The following is a 17,789-nucleotide window of genomic DNA, read 5'->3' on the forward strand; positions in this document are numbered from 1 at the left end:
ACAACACCAGTTCAATTCCACCAGTAGCCACCGGGGGAGCCCAGAATCCAAATTCACAACAGATGCCCTAGACACCACGCGCCAGCCGGAGATCTAACTACCCCTATCAGAGGAATATACAGGCCTGCCTTACCTCCAGAGATGAACCCCAAAAGGAGATAGCAGCCCCCCACAGATACTGACGGTGAGTCAAGAGGAAAAGACATACGTAGGATGAACAGCAGATTTAGCACAGTGAGGTCCGCTTACTAGATAGCAGAAGTACAGGAAAGAGTCACTTCACGGTTCAACTTCAAAACACTACTCAAAAATACCATCCTGAAATTACTTTAAAACTCCAGTGACAACTCATGCCACTGGAGTGGCAATTTCAGTCCACGAGAGCTTCCAGCTACAGAGAGTCACATTGCAAATAGCTGGACAAAAATAGCATAAACTAGAAACAAAATTCAACTTAGCTGAACAGGATCTTGAGGCAGGAGAATGCAACAGAATGCTACTGATACATTGTTGGCCGGCATCAGACCAGCAGCCAAGCAGCCTTAAATAGGAAACTCCCCTAATGGGTGTCAACAGGTGATCAAGGATAGAAGAAGGCAAATAAGTGGCACTACCATAAAACACCACCGGGGGAGCCCACAAACAGAATTCACAACAAAATACACCCCTGTGCCGTGAAGATGTTGTAACAATAAAGAAACCTGCACAGAAGATTGGTGAGTGCTGCCGTTGTTGTGTATCCGCTTTTTGGGCTCCCTTGGTGGTTGCTGGTGGTACTGGTGACTTGTTTGCACTTTGCTTCTTCTGTTAACCTGCTTCCATCAGTGTTTGGGAGTTTCCTATTTAGCCTTGCTCTCCAGTCATTTCCTTGCCGGTCATCATTGTAACCAGAGCCTTCGGTTGCATGTTCCTGCTACTAGTCTGCTGATCAGCTAAGTGGACTTTGTCCTTTTGTTTTGTACCTTTTGTCCAGTTTGCAGTTTTTGTAATTCTCTGTAGCTGGAAGCTCTTGCGGGCTGAAATTGCCACTCCTGTGTCATGAGTTGACACAGGAGTCTTAAAGTAATTTCAGGATGGTTTTTGAAAGGGTTTTCAGTTGACCGTGAAGTCCTCTTTTGTATCCTTCTGCTATCTAGTAAGTGGACCTCTCTTTGCTAAATCTACTTTCATACTGTGTATGTCTTTTCCTCTTAATTCACCGTTATTACATGTGGGGGGCTGCTATCATCTTTTGGGGTATTTCCCTAGAGGTAAGCCAGGTCTGTTTCTTCCTCTACCAGGCGTAGTTAGTCCTCCGGCTGGCGCGTGGCATATAGGAAGCCGTAGGTATGCTCCCTGGCTACTGTTAGTTGTGTGGTAGATTTAGCTCACGGTCAACTCGAGTTTCCATCACCCGAGAGCTCGTTCGTTACTTATGTGTTTTTTACGTTCCCTTGCCATTGGGAACCATGACAGTATGACCGGCCTACAAAGTGTTAATTGTTTGGGCTGAAGCAGGAGAAAAAGAAGTGTTGAAGGGAATTTTTTTTTTTTTTCTTTCCCTCAGAGTTTTGCTGCCTAGCCCTTAATTGCTGTCTAGCTGCTTCTTACCTCCTCTTAACCCTTGAATGGCTCTGACCTTAGCTGTTTAACATGGATGTCCAGAGTTTGGCTGCAGGTTTAAATAATCTTGCTACGAAGGTTCAAAATTTACAAGATTTTGTTATACATGCTCCTATTTCTGAACCTAAAATCCCTACACCAGAGGTGTTTTCCGGAGATAGATCTCGGTTTTTGAATTTCAAATATAATTGTAAATTATTCCTTTCTCTCAGACCTCACTCCTCAGGAGATCCTGTCCAGCAGGTTAAGATTGTAATCTCTTTGCTGCGAGGTGACCCTCAAAATTGGGCATTTTCATTGGCACCAGGGGATCCTGCGTTGCTCAATGTGGATGCGTTTTTCCTGGCTTTAGGGTTGCTTTATGAGGAACCTAATTTGGAGATTCAAGCTGAAAAAGCTTTGATAGCCCTATCTCAAGGGCAAGATGAAGCGGAGATATACTGCCAAAAATTTCGTAGGTGGTCTGTGCTTACTCAGTGGAATGAGTGCGCCTTAGCGGCAAATTTCAGAGAGGGCCTTTCTGATGCCGTTAAAGATGTTATGGTCGGGTTCCCTGCGCCTACAGGTCTGAATGAGTCCATGACAATGGCAATTCAGATTGATCGGCGTTTGCGGGAGCGCAAACCCGTGCACCATTTGGCGGTATCTTCTGAAGAGCCGCCAGAGAAAATGCAATGTGACAGAGTTATGTCCAGAAGCGAGCGGCAGAATTATAGGCGTAAAAATGGGTTATGCTTCTATTGTGGTGATTCTGCTCATGTTATATCGGCATGCTCTAAGCGTACTAGGAAGGTTGACAAGTCCATTTCAATTGGCACTTTACAGTCCAAATTTATTTTGTCTGTAACCTTGATTTGTTCATTATCAGTTATTACCGTGGATGCCTATGTGGACTCGGGCGCCGCTCTGAGTCTTATGGACTGGTCCTTTGCCAGGCGCTGTGGGTTTGATTTAGAGCCTCTGGAAGTCCCTATACCTCTGAAGGGTATTGATTCTACACCTTTGGCTTGTAATAAACCACAGTTCTGGACGCAAGTGACTATGCGTATGACTCCAGACCATCAGGAGGTGATTCGCTTCCTTGTGTTGTACAATTTACATGATGTTTTGGTGCTTGGATTACCATGGTTACAGTCTCATAACCCAGTCCTTGACTGGAAGGCTATGTCTGTGTTAAGCTGGGGATGTCGGGGGGCTCATGGGGACACTCCTATGGTGTCCATTTCGTCATCTATTCCATCTGAGATTCCGGCATTTTTGTCTGATTATCGTGATATTTTTGAAGAGCCTAAGATTGGTTCACTCCCTCCTCACAGGGATTGTGATTGCGCCATAGATCTGATTCCTGGCAGTAAATTTCCAAAGGGTCGTTTGTTTAACCTATCTGTACCTGAACATGCTGCTATGCGCGAGTATATTAAGGAGTCCCTGGAAAAGGGACATATTCGTCCTTCTTCATCACCTTTAGGAGCCGGTTTTTTCTTTGTCTCTAAAAAGGATGGCTCTCTGAGGCCTTGTATTGATTATCGTCTCCTGAATAAAATTACAGTCAAATATCAGTATCCGTTGCCTTTGCTGACTGATTTGTTTGCTCGCATAAGGGGGGCTAAGTGGTTCTCTAAGATTGATCTTCGTGGGGCGTATAATTTGGTGCGAATTAAGCAGGGGGATGAGTGGAAGACCGCATTTAATACGCCTGAGGGCCATTTTGAGTATTTGGTAATGCCTTTCGGCCTTTCTAATGCACCTTCTGTCTTTCAGTCCTTAATGCATGATATTTTCCGGGAATATTTGGATAAATTTATGATTGTGTACTTGGATGATATTTTGATTTTTTCTGATGACTGGGAGTCTCATGTTCAGCAGGTCAGGAGGGTTTTTCAGGTTTTGCGGGAGAATTCTTTGTGTGTAAAGGGTTCAAAGTGTGTTTTTGGGGTTCAAAAAATTTCATTTTTGGGGTATATTTTTTCCCCTTCTTCTATTGAGATGGACCCTGTCAAGGTTCGGGCTATTTACGACTGGACGCAGCCTACTTCTTTGAAGAGTCTCCAGAAATTCTTGGGCTTTGCTAATTTTTATCGTCGATTTATAGCTGGTTTTTCTGGCGTTGCTAAACCTCTGACGGATTTGACTAAAAAGGGTGCTGATGTTGCCAATTGGTCCCCTGCTGCTGTGGAGGCCTTTCGGGAGCTTAAGCGCCGCTTTTTGTCTGCCCCTGTGTTGCGCCAGCCTGATGTTTCTCTTCCCTTTCAGGTTGAGGTCGATGCTTCCGAGATCGGAGCGGGGGCGGTTTTGTCGCAGAAAAGTTCCGACTGCTCAGTGATGAGACCTTGTGCGTTCTTTTCGCGAAAATTTTCGGCCACCGAGCGAAACTATGATGTTGGTAATCGGGAGCTTTTGGCCATGAAGTGGGCATTTGAGGAGTGGCGTCATTGGCTTGAGGGTGCCAGACATCAGGTGGTAGTTTTGACTGATCACAAGAATTTAATTTATTTGGAGTCTGCCAGGCGCCTGAATCCTAGACAGGCACGTTGGTCGTTGTTCTTTTCCCGGTTTAATTTTGTGGTCTCGTACTTACCGGGTTCTAGGAATGTGAAAGCAGATGCTCTTTCTAGGAGTTTTGAGCCTGACTCTCCTGGGAATTCTGAACCTGCTGGTGTCCTTAAGGATGGAGTGGTTTTGTCTGCTGTCTCTCCAGATTTGCGACGTGCTTTGCAAGAATTTCAGGCGGATAGACCTGATCGTTGTCCGTCTGGTAGACTGTTTGTTCCTGACGAGTGGACCACTAGAGTCATCTCGGAAGTTCATTCTTCTACTCTGGCAGGTCATCCGGGAATTTTTGGCACCAGAGATTTGGTGGCTAGATCCTTCTGGTGGCCTTCCCTGTCTCGAGATGTGCGTGTTTTTGTGCAGTCTTGCGATGTGTGTGCTCGGGCCAAGCCTTGTTGTTCTAGGGCTAGTGGGTTGTTGTTGCCCTTGCCTATTCCGAAGAGGCCTTGGACGCACATCTCTATGGACTTTATCTCGGATCTCCCTGTTTCTCAGAAGATGTCTGTCATCTGGGTGGTGTGTGACCGTTTTTCTAAAATGGTTCATTTGGTGCCATTGCCTAAGTTGCCTTCCTCATCTGAGTTGGTCCCTCTGTTTTTTCAAAATGTGGTTCACTTGCATGGTATTCCGGAAAACATCGTTTCTGACAGGGGTACCCAGTTCGTGTCTAGATTTTGGCGGGCAGTCTGTGCCAGGTTGGGCATTGATTTGTCCTTTTCGTCTGCATTCCATCCTCAGACCAATGGCCAGACGGAGCGAACTAATCAAACTTTGGAGACTTATTTGAGGTGTTTTGTGTCTGCGGATCAGGATGATTGGGTTGCCTTTCTGCCGTTGGCGGAGTTTGCTCTTAATAATCAGGCTAGTTCTGCCACTTTGGTTTCTCCTTTCTTTTGCAATTCAGGGTTTCATCCGCGTTTTTCATCTGGTCAGGTTGAATCTTCGGATTGTCCTGGAGTGGATGCGGTGGTGGATCGGTTGCATCGGATTTGGGGACAAGTGGTGGATAATTTGGAATTGTCCCAGGAGAGGACTCAGCAGTTTGCTAACCGTCGTCGTCGTGTTGGTCCCCACCTTCGCGTTGGGGACTTGGTGTGGTTGTCTTCCCGTTTTGTCCCTATGAGGGTTTCTTCTCCCAAATTTAAGCCTCGGTTCATCGGTCCTTATAGGATTTTGGAGATTCTTAATCCTGTTTCCTTTCGTTTGGACCTCCCGGCATCTTTCGCTATCCATAATGTGTTCCATCGGTCGTTGTTGTGGAGATATGAGGTACCGGTGGTTCCTTCTACTGAACCTCCTGCTCCTGTGCTGGTGGAGGGTGAATTGGAGTACGTCGTGGAGAAGATCTTGGACTCCCGTATTTCCAGACGGAGACTTCAATATCTGGTTAAATGGAAAGGCTATGGTCAGGAAGATAATTCTTGGGTAACTGCCTCTGATGTTCATGCCTCGGATTTGGTTCGTGCCTTTCATAGGGCTCATCCAGATCGCCCTGGCGGTTCTTGTGAGGGTTCGGTGCCCCCTCCTTAAGGGGAGGGTACTGTTGTGTATCCGCTTTTTGGGCTCCCCTGGTGGTTGCTGGTGGTACTGGTGACTTGTTTGCACTTTGCTTCTTCTGTTCACCTGCTTCCATCAGTGTTTGGGAGTTTCCTATTTAGCCTTGCTCTCCAGTCATTTCCTTGCCGGTCATCATTGTAACCAGAGCCTTCGGTTGCATGTTCCTGCTACTAGTCTGCTGATCAGCTAAGTGGACTTTGTCCTTTTGTTTTGTACCTTTTGTCCAGTTTGCAGTTTTTGTAATTCTCTGTAGCTGGAAGCTCTTGCGGGCTGAAATTGCCACTCCTGTGTCATGAGTTGACACAGGAGTCTTAAAGTAATTTCAGGATGGTTTTTGAAAGGGTTTTCAGTTGACCGTGAAGTCCTCTTTTGTATCCTTCTGCTATCTAGTAAGTGGACCTCTCTTTGCTAAATCTACTTTCATACTGTGTATGTCTTTTCCTCTTAATTCACCGTTATTACATGTGGGGGGCTGCTATCATCTTTTGGGGTATTTCCCTAGAGGTAAGCCAGGTCTGTTTCTTCCTCTACCAGGTGTAGTTAGTCCTCCGGCTGGCGCGTGGCATATAGGAAGCCGTAGGTATGCTCCCTGGCTACTGTTAGTTGTGTGGTAGATTTAGCTCACGGTCAACTCGAGTTTCCATCACCCGAGAGCTCGTTCGTTACTTATGTGTTTTTTACGTTCCCTTGCCATTGGGAACCATGACATGCCGTCTTTCTCTTTTTTTACATACCGTGTTTTTTCTGACTATAAGACGTACCGGACCTTAAGATGCTCCACAATTTTTGTGGTTGAAAATAGGAAAACAAGATTTTTATAAGATGGAGGACTGTCTTATAGTCCGAATTTAGGGTCTCTTACCTGGGGGCCTGTGGTGGAGGAGCGGGGTCACAGGAGGCATGGTCCCTACCTCAGGAAGCCGTCGGCGGCAGAAGTGGGGCGCTGGATGGGTGGAGGTATACCAGCGGTGCAATGCTGCGGGTGGTGAGGGAGAACAGGGTCCCTTCCTCAGAAAGCTGGTGGTGGTAGAAGTGTAGTGATGTTCCTGGTCCGGTGACGGCGGTGAGCAGAGAAGAGTGCATCATTGCTTTCCCGGCGGCCACTTTCCTGAAGTCGTGGGCTGCTGGAGGTGGCAATTGTGCAGAGAAAAGCCTTGGTGAGAGAGGTAAAGAAGAACCCCAAGATCACTGTAGCTGAGCTCCAGAGATGCAGTAGGCAGATGGGAGAAAGTTCCACAAAGTCAACTATCACTGCAGCCCTCCACCAGTTGCGTCTTTATGGCAAAGAGGCCCGACGGAAGCCTCTCCTCAGTGCAAGACATATGAAAGCTCGCATAGAGTTTGCAAAAAAAAACATGAAGGACTCCCAGACTATGAGAAATAAGATTCTCTGGTCTGATGAGACAAAGATAGACCTTTTTGGTGATAATTCTAAGCGGTATGTGTGGAGAAAACCGGGCACCTGTTCAATACAATCCCAACAGTGAAACATGGAGGTGGCAGCATCATGCTATGGGAATGTTTTCAGCGGCAGGGACAGGATGACTGGTTGTCATTGAAGGAAACATGAATGTAAGCAAGTACAGAGATATCCTGCATGAAAACATCTTCCAGAGTGCTCTGGGCCTCAGACTTGGCTGAAGGTTCACCTTCCAACAAGACAATGACCCTGAGCACACAGCTAAAATAACAAAGGAGTGGCTTCAGAACAATTGTGTGACCATCTGGCATCAGTTGAACATCCCTTCTGCGGATATTAGCTACTCACAAATGGCACCCTTACAAAATCCAGATGCTGCAGCATCTCAATGAGGATGACCCAGATCGGCTTGCTGAATTTGCAGAATGGGCAAAACAAAAATTGGAACAGGACCCTCAGTTTACACAGAACATTATGTTCAGTGATGAGGCAAACTTTTTTGGGTGGGCCAATTATATGTATACACCTAAATAACATGGGAATGGTGACAGTTTTCTTGCGTAGGGTGTCTTGTCTTGCACTGAAATCTGCTGCAATGACCCGGGTACTGCGTTCACCAGACATCAACATAATTTCTAGCCGTTCCTCACGTGTTAACCTCTGCGACATGTCAATGGCTGTAAACAAAGAGAAACTTGTAAATAACTCATGAAAGAATAAAGTTACGTTAAAACCAAGCACACCATTGTTTTCTTGCAAAATTCTCAATAAGTTTGATGTGTCACATGACCCTCTTCCCATTGGAAAAAATAAAGTTGGATCTAAAATGGCCGACTTCAAAATAGCCGCTATGGTCACTACCCATCTTGTAGTTTTCCCCCTCCCATATACTAATGTGCTACTAACAGGAAGTTGATATCACCAACCTTTCCCATTTTATTTAGGTGTATCCATATACATGGCCCACCCTTTGTATGTATGTATATATATATATATACATATATACAGTACAGACCAAAGGTTTGGACACACCTTCTCATTTAAAGATTTTTCTGTATTTTCATTACTATGAAAATTGTACATTCACACTGAAGGCATCACAACTATAAAATTAACACGTTTAATTATATACTTAACAAAAAAGTGTGAAACAACTGAAATTATGTCTTATAATCTAGGTTGTTCAAAGTAGCCACCTTTTGCTTTGATAACTGCTTTGCACACTCTTGGCATTCTCTTGATGAGCTTGAAGAGGTAGTCACCGGGAATGGTTTTCACTTCACAGCTGTGCCCTGTCAGGTTTAATAAGTAGGATTTCTTGCCTTATAAATGGTGTTGGGACCATCAGTTGTGTTTTGGAAAAGTCTGGTGGATACACAGCTGATAGTCCTACTGAATAGACTGTTTGAATTTGTATTATGGCAAGAAAAAAGCAGCTAAGTAAAGAAAAACGAGTGGCCATCATTACTTTAAGAAATGACGGTCAGTCAGTCCGAAAAATTGGGAAAACTTTGAAAGTATCCCCAAGTGCAGTGGCAAAAACCATCAAGAACTACAAAGAAACTGGCTCACACGAGGACCACCCCAGGAAAGGAAGACCAAGAGTCACCTCTGCTTCTGAGGATAAGTTTATCTGAGTCACCAGCCTCAGAAATCGAAGGTTAACAGCAGCTCAGATTAGAGACCAGGTCAATGCCACACAGAGTTCTAGCAGCAGACACATCTCTACAACAACTGTTAAGAGGAGACTTTGTGCAGCAGGCCTTCATGGTAAAATAGCTGCTAGGAAGCCACTGCTAAGGATAGGCAACAAGCAGAAGAGGCTTGTTTGGGCTAAAGAGCACAAGGAATGGACATTAGGCCAGTGGAAATCTGTGCTTTTATATAATCTGACATGTCACTCCTACAGAAGGAGGTGCTCAGAGAAGGGTTACCAACCCCTATATCAAGAACAAATACAAAATCTGGCACTCAAAAAATGTAATAAATAATTTATTTAGTAAATCCACAATCCCAAAAAAATGTAACGTTTCAGTCTCTTAAGACCTTCTTCAGACAGATTGTTTAGTTATTAAGGGACCCATTACCACAAGCCGCTACTTGTGGTCTTTATCCTCGCCACTACCCGGGGACGTTCTGTATATACAGTTATATGAAAAAGTTTGGGCACCCCTATTAATCTTAAGCTTAATGTTTAAAAAAAAAAATGTTTTTTTGCAACAGCTATTTCAGTTTCATATATCTAATAACTGTTGGACACAGTAATGTTTCTGCCTTGAAATGAGGTTTATTGTACTAACAGAAAATGTGCAATCTGCATTCAAACAAAATTTGACAGGTGCATAAGTATGGGCACCCTTATCATTTTCTTGTTTTAAATACTCCTACGTACTTTTTACTGACTTACTAAAGCACTTTTTTTGGTTTTGTAACCTCATTGAGCTTTGAACTTCATAGCTAGGTGTATGCAATCATGAGAAAAGCTACTTAAAGTGGCCACTTGCAAGTTGTTCTCCTGTTTGAATCTCCTCTGAAGAGTGGCATCATGGGCTCCTCAAAACAACTGTCAAATGATCTGAAAACAAAGATTATTCAACATAGTTGTTCAGGGGAAGGATACAAAAAGCTGTCTCAGAGATTTAACCTGTCAATTTCCACTGTGAGGAACATAGTAAGGAAATGGAAGAACACAGGTACAGTTCTTGTTAAGGCCAGAAGTGGCAGGCCAAGAAAAACATCAGAAAGACAGAGAAGAAGAATGGTGAGATCAGTCAAGGACAATCCTCAGACCACCTCCAGAGAGCTGCAGCATCAACTTGCTGCAGATGGTGTCACTGTGCATCGGTCAACTATACAACGCACTGTGTTTTTTTGCCACCATGCATAACACCTTTTTGTATGACCAAACAACTCAATCTTGGTTTCATCAGTCCACAGGACCTTCTTCCAAAAAGAAATTGGCTTCTCCAAATGTGCTTTTGCATACCTCAGCCGACTCTGTTTGTGGCGTGCTTGCAGAAACGGCTTCTTTCGCATCACTCTCCCATACAGCTTCTCCTTGTGCAAAGTGCATTGTATAGTTGACCGATGCACAGTGACACCATCTGCAGCAAGTCGATGCTGCAGCTCTCTGGAGGTGGTCTGAGGATTGTCCTTGACTGATCTCACCATTCTTCTTCTCTGTCTTTCTGATGTTTTTCTTGGCCTGCCACTTCTGGCCTTAACAAGAACTGTACCTGTGTTCTTCCATTTCCTTACTATGTTCCTCACAGTGGAAATTGGCAGGTTACATCTCTGAGACAGCTTTTTGTATCCTTCCCCTGAACAACTATGTTGAATAATCTTTGTTTTCAGATCATTTGACAGTTGTTTTGAGGAGCCCATGATGCCACTCTTCAGAGGAGATTCAAACAGGAGAACAACTTGCAAGTGGCCACTTTAAGTAGCTTTTCTCATGATTGCATACACCTGGCTATGAAGTTCAAAGCTCAATGAGGTTACAAAACCAAAAAAAGTGCTTTAGTAAGTCAGTAAAAAGTAGGTAGGAGTATTTAAAACAAGAAAATGATAAGGGTGCCCATACTTATGCACCTTTCAAATTTTGTTTGAATGCAGATTGCATATTTTCTGTTAGTACAATAAACCTCATTTCAAGGCAGAAACATTACTGTGTCCAACAGTTATTAGATATATGAAACTGAAATAGCTGTTGCAAAAAAAAACAATTTTTATAAAACATTAAGCTTAAGATTAATAGGGGTGCCCAAACTTTTTCATATAACTGTATGCTCTTAATGAGTCTTTAATGTACTTTGGTGGGTTCCTTAGTAACTACACAATCTGTCTGAAGAAGATCTTAAGAGACCGAAACGTTACATTTTTTTTGGATTGTGGAATGACAAAATAAATTCTTTATTAAATTTTTTGAGTGCCAGAAATCTGTGCTTTTGTCTGATGGTCCAAATTTGAGATATTTGGTTCCAACCACCGTGTCTTTGTGCGATGCAGAAAAGGTGAACGGATGGACTCTACATGCCTGGTTCCCACCGTGAAGCATGGAGGAGGAGGTGTGATGGTGTGGGGGTGCTTTGCTGATGACACTGTTGGGGAATTATCCAAAATTGAAGGCATACTGAACCAGCATGGCTACCACAGCATCGTGCAGCGGCATGCTATTCCATCCGCTTTGCGTTTAGTTGGACCATCATTTATTTTTCAACAGGACAATGACCCCACACCTCCAGGCTGTGTAAGGGCTATTTGACCAAGAAGGAGAGTGATGGGGTGCTACGCCAGATGACCTGGCGTCCACAATCACCAGACCTGAACCCAATCGAGATGGCTTGGGGTGAGCTGGACCGCAGAGTGAAGGCAAAAGGGCCAACAAGTGCTAAGCATCTCTGGGAACTCCTTCAAGATTTTTGGAAGACCATTCCCGGTGACTACCTCTTGAAGCTCATCAAGAGAATGCCAAGAGTGTGCAAAGCAGTCATCAAAGCAAAAGGTGGCTACTTTGAAGAATCTAGAATATAAGACATAATTTCAGTTGTTTCACACATTTTTGTTAAGTATATAATTCCACATTTGTTAATTCATAGCTTTGATGCCTTCAGTGTGAATGTACAATTTTCATAGTCATGAAAATACAGAAAAATCTTTAAATGAGAAGGTGTGTCCAAACATTTGGTCTGTACTGTATATATACACAAATTTAATGTTCAGTAGCAGCATTGCTGTGGTTTACTTAGCTCTTGACACTAGTTAGTGGACAACATACTCCAACATCCTTCAGTGAGCAATAGTTGTTCTTACGACTAACTGATATTTTGTAATACCCTTGGAGAAGAAAAACTTATTGATACGACAATGGGGAAATGCTGTCCCAGTGATGTCTAATACTCATGTCTTTATTGTATGCCATAGTTCACAGTAGACTGCAGAGAAGCATCCAAACTCCCAACTGTGACATTCACCATTAATAACAGAGACTACACCATAACTCCGGAGCAGTATGTGCTGAAGGTATGTGCGCAGTCAATGATCCATGTTATAGGTAACAGACAGTATGTGCAGTAATATGACCTTTATGGTTTCAGGAGCGCACAGAGAAATCATCACAGTGCCTGACCGGCTTTCAACCCATGGACTTGACTACAAAATCTGGACAACTATGGATCCTTGGAGATATTTTCATGTCAAAATTTTACAGCGTATTTGACCGTGAAAATGACAGAGTTGGACTGGCAAAGTCCTCCAAAAAGAAGCATAGATTACCTATTACCAAAGATACAATATCTTCTGTTTTGTAAGATTCCAGCATAAATCATTAGATACAGTATGATATCTGCAGGGAAACTACTATATTCCTTTGATCATGTGATCTTCAATGAGCTATAAAGTCAAGGACACGTTGTAATACATCTGTATATTTGTTAATTCTAGTCATGGAGTTGCAATGCTTACTTGCATTCACTGGAGGAGAATTACTTGCCAATGGGAATGTGAGGCAGTTTCCCATTGCCCAATCCCAACCATTGACTTTAACACTTTCATTGTCTAAAAGTTCTTTGATAAATGAAAACATTTAAGCAGAGGTTCCACTTAAATCCCCCTACTGAGTCATCCTAAAACTTTCTATATACAGTGCTTCTCACAAAATTAGAATATCATCAAAAAGTCAATTTATTTCAGTTCTTCAATACGAAAAGTGAAACTCATATATTATATAGAGCCATTACAAACAAAGTGATCTATTTCAAGTGTTTATTTCTGTTATTGTTGATGATTATGGCTTACAGCCAATGAAAACCCAAAAGTCATTATCTCAGCAAATTAGAAAAATTTGCAAAAAAACACCTGCAAAGGCTTCTTAAGCATTTAAAAAGGTCCCTTAATCTGTTTCACTAAGCTCCACAATCATGGGGAAGACTGCTGACCTGACAGATGTCCAGAAGGCAGTCAATGACACAGTCTACAAGGAAAGTAAATTTTGCATTTAATTTGGAAATCAAGGTCCCAGAGTCTGGAGGAAGAGTGGAAAGGCACATAATCCAAGCTTCTTGAGGTCTAGTGATAAGTTTCCACAATCAGTGATGGTTTGGGGAGCCATGTCATCTGCTGGTGTAGGTCCACTGTGTTTTATCAAGACCAAAGTCAGCGCAGCCGTCTAACAGGACATTTTAGAGCACTTCAAGCTTTCCACTGCCGACAAGCTTTTTGGAGATGGAAATTTCATTCCCCAGCAGGACTTGGCTCCTGTCCACACTGCCAAAAGTACCAATACCTGGTTTAAAAACAACAGTATCACTGTGCTTGATTGGCCAGCAAACTCACCTGATCTTAACTCCATAGAGAATCTATGGGGTATTGTTAAGAAGATTAGAGACACCAGACCCAACAATGCAGACAAGCTGAAGGCTGCTATCAAAGCAACCTGGGCCTCACAGGCTCATCGCCTCCATGCCACGCCGCATTGATGCAGTAATTGATGCAAAAGGAGCCCCGACCAAGTATTGAGTGAATTTACTGAACATACATTTCAGTAGGCCAACATTTTGGATTTTAAAATCATTTTTCAAGGTGGTGTTATAAAGTATTCTAATTTACTGAGATAATGACTCTTGGGTTTTCATTGGCTGTAAGCCATGATCATCAACATTAACAGAAATAAACACTTGAAGTAGAAAACCCTGTTTGTATTGACTCTATATAATATATGAGTTTCAATTTTTGTATTCAAGAACTGAATTAAATTAACTTTTTGATGATATTCTAATTTTGAGAGACATACCTGTAAATCAGAAGTGAATGGTGAGGTGATTGTTAGAGGTACATGTTAAATAGATGAGGCAGGGTTTAAACTCTCATCCATGACTGTGTTTGCCATTCAGTCTGAAATACAAAACGATGGGATTCAGACAGAGCCACTGACAAAGCCATTAAGTACAATAACACAAACTGAGGGCAAAGTATATTGCTCTTGTTGTGTTAGGCTAGAAAGACTGAAATCGCCATTTGCACTCAATGGTGTTTCGTCTGAATCCATACAATTCCCAACAAAGTTTTGACTGAGGAAGCTAAATGCAATATGAATCCGGCCTTAGTGTCATGTATAGTAAAACATACATAAGGTTGTAAATAATGAAGATATCCCAACATTAAAACGACTCTCCACGCTGGGACTGAAAAGTCAATATACTTTTCTCATGTAAAGTCATCCTACCTGGTGTCCTCCATTTTCCTCCCGCTGCCGATTCTGCTCAAGTTGTCATTCGGATCCTCCAGCTTCCAAAATGGCCACCGCAGTGGTAAGTTAAACCACTCATTCCCTACTATTTTTGTGCGGTCTGTGATACTCACGGACCCATAGACATGTTTTAATAATTTTGATCCATGGCTCTGATCCTTGATTTTTTGTTGTGGATCAAGTCCACAAAAAACCACTGACATATGAACAGTCACATAGACTATAAGGGGTGCATGTATGTGACTCAGGGATGCCTAAATGTGGCCTAAGTACTGCATGTTTACCAATTTTATTTTTACTTTTCTTTTCATACTGTAATCAATTTTTCACAAATTCACACTAAATATACCTTTATCACTTTGCAAGAGCCACAGAACTTTACGACAACCATGTTTAACTCATTCTTAAAATATGCCCCTTCCACAAACCATATATCATATTTCACAACCATATTTTCCCATTATGTTATTTTTTTATGAACATTACTACAATTTTAGATTTATCATTGCAGTCAGGCCTTATAAAAGTCTTCATCATGTGTTTGGATTTGTTACAAATAACACCCACACATATTACATATTAGGTCATGCCTCAATTTTTGTGACAAACATAACTAAATAGGAAGATATTATCATTAAAACATATTAGCATATTCATTTTGGAATATAAAATACTTTTCAACAAGGTGCATATATTTTTTAATTTTACTTTACATCTGTCCAGTAATCTAAAATTCTTGGTAACGGAATACTCATTGGGACAAGGCATGTGAAGCTGGCCATAGACATTAGATGGATGTGTTGATGCACATCGATAACCATTGTGCCATTCTTCTTTATACTCTCAACATTGAAATTGCAACACCAAGAAGAAAAGGTCACTGAATTATGAAAATCACAGAATCCATAGACAGGTTATTGATATGCAAATGATGAAAAAATGAAACAAAATGTTCAAAACATCTTGATTTCTTCAGTATTGAGCATGAGCATCACACGCAGAAAAACAGCTTGTCTGGGGAATGTTCTGCCACACTCAATTGCAGTCGGACACGCAAATAATCAATATTCACGGCTGGCAGTTACCTTTGCAATTGTTGACTAAGAATGTCATGGGAGACAAGTCTGGATACACTGTAGGCCAAAGTGACAAGTTTAGGCCATGCAGGGTGCGCACAGTAGAACGAGCAACAAGCAGCCTAACCTTGTCATGTTTAAAAATGGCCCCTAGGACACTTGGGAGATTGGCAATACCGATGGTTCTACAACCAAATCAATATAACACCAAACTGTTAGACTTCCTGGAATGAAGACTAGAGGGGTCCAGCTACATTATATCTAATGTAGTGATCCATTCTGTACTCAAAGTAAAAATAGACATCACATACCAAGCCTAACATATCAAACAGAGTCTACTCAAACCATCAGAAGGTGTTTGCACAACTGTGGACTGTCTATGAGCCAGATGTTCAGCTCACTGTTCTTAACACCTATCACGAAAGAATGTGAAAATGTCCCAAGAGACGTTTTTCTACATAAAAATGCTGGCTCAAATGTTGCTTGTGCTACTGTGAACAGGTGTATGAAGTGCGTGTATTTCTGTGTGTGGCATTCATAACCAATACTGTAAAAGTTGAGATGTTTTGACATTTTTTTCCCATCATTTGCATATCATTGACATGTCTGTCATTCATTTGATTTTCATTAGTTCACAAACTTTCCTTGCTGTTGCAACTTCATTGTTAAGGAATGTAGATATGCCCGAGGCCTCTACAAACATTTCTGACATAAATCCTTAGATATTGTTCTTCTGTCCTTAAAAACTGACAAAAACATAATTTACTAGAAGCTTTAGGGTACCGTCACACAGTACCATTTTCATCGCTACGACGGCACGATCCATGACGTCGCAGCGTCGTATGATTATCGCTCCAGCGTCGTAGACTGCGGTCACACTTTGCAATCACGGCGCTGGAGCGATGCCGAAGTCCCCGGGTAACCAGGGTAAACATCGGGTTACTAAGCGCAGGGCCGCGCTTAGTAACCCGATGTTTACCCTGGTTACCAGCGTAAACGTAAAAAAAACAAACAGTACATACTCACATTCCGGTGTCTGTCCCCCGGCGTTCTGCTTCTCTCCACTGTGTAAGCACAGCGGCCAGAAAGCAGAGCGGTGACGTCACCGCGTCACCGCTGTGCTCGCTTTCCGGCCGGCAGGCGCTCACAGTGCAGAGAAGCTGAGACGCCGGAGGACAGACACCGGAATGTGAGTATGTACTGTTTGGTTTTTTTACGTTTACGCTTGTAACCAGAGTAAACATCGGGTTACTAAGCGTGGCCCTGCGCTTAGTTACCCGATGTTTACCCTGGTTACAAGCGAACACATCGCTGGATCGCTGTCACACACAACGATCCAGCGATGTCAGCGGGTGATCAAGCGACGAAAGAAAGTTCCAAACGATCTGCTACGACGTACGATTCTCAGCAGGATCCCTGATCGCTGCTGCGTGTCAGACACTGCGATATCGTAACGATATCGCTAGAACGTCACGAATCGTACCGTCGTAGCGATGAAAATTGCACTGTGTGACGGTACCCTAAGTCAAGGCCAATCAACCAACTGGAGCATGCATTTCGGGGAATTCAGTAGTTCAATAATTATAATTAGACAGGACAGATTTAGATAAATTAAATTGCCAGAAACTGTTTAAAAAATAATTTTATGTACTTTATAGAGAACCATTTTAGGAATTTACCAAAATTCACAAACATGTCATTTCTATAACGGGTATGGTTTTTACATAGTCATGTAATTTTGATGTAACACAGACCAGAGGTTTTCTCTTCTTCACATATGGAACCACGTTATTGTCATCCAGGTTAAGCCAGAGGCATCAAGAATCCCAATGTTACATATTACAGACAATACTATATTATGTGTGAAAGTAAATGTAAATTGGTACAGAAAACTGCATGTGCACTACTATAGTTAGAAACACTAATTCACTATCTATTCAATGCTATAACCTAAGCTATTTTCTAACATACTTTCTTTAAAAATCCCCTACTATTCCCTATCTACATGGTCTGATAGCTATTGTATTTTCTTTCTCTACTTCATGTGTGATGACAATTCATTTGCGTATCCCAGTGCATGCTGGGATATTCAAACGAAGTGTCATCAGAGCAGAAGACTAAGGATCACAGCCCCTGCCACCTTTTTGAAACAAAGCGTCAACAGTGACGCTCATTTCAGGGTGCTGTCTCCCCTGTGTGCTGTCTCCCCCGTGTGCTGTCTCCCCCGTGTGCTGTCTCCCCGTGTGCTGTCTCCCCCCTGGTGCTGTCTCCTCCATGTGCTGTCTTCCCTGTATGATGTGCACAGTGCACTGTCTCCCCTGTGTGCTGTCTCCATGTG

At 42.6% G+C, this 17,789-nt stretch overlaps 1 protein-coding gene across 1 annotated transcript in view; it reads left to right on the top strand.

Moving 5' to 3' along the window:
* The window catches only part of LOC143776178 (cathepsin E-like), an 81,345-nt gene extending 66,284 nt beyond the window's left edge, over positions 1 to 15,061 (top strand). The window contains exons 8-9 of the mRNA XM_077265266.1: positions 12,053 to 12,151; positions 12,226 to 15,061. Of these exons, the coding sequence (XP_077121381.1) occupies positions 12,053 to 12,151; positions 12,226 to 12,438 (312 nt within the window). The 3' untranslated portion in view covers positions 12,439 to 15,061. The remainder of the gene's footprint in view (positions 1 to 12,052; positions 12,152 to 12,225) is intronic.
* The last annotated feature ends 2,728 nt before the right edge of the window (positions 15,062 to 17,789 follow it).

This window comes from Ranitomeya variabilis, chromosome 5, assembly GCF_051348905.1.
Source record: "Ranitomeya variabilis isolate aRanVar5 chromosome 5, aRanVar5.hap1, whole genome shotgun sequence".
NCBI lineage: Eukaryota > Metazoa > Chordata > Amphibia > Anura > Dendrobatidae > Ranitomeya > Ranitomeya variabilis.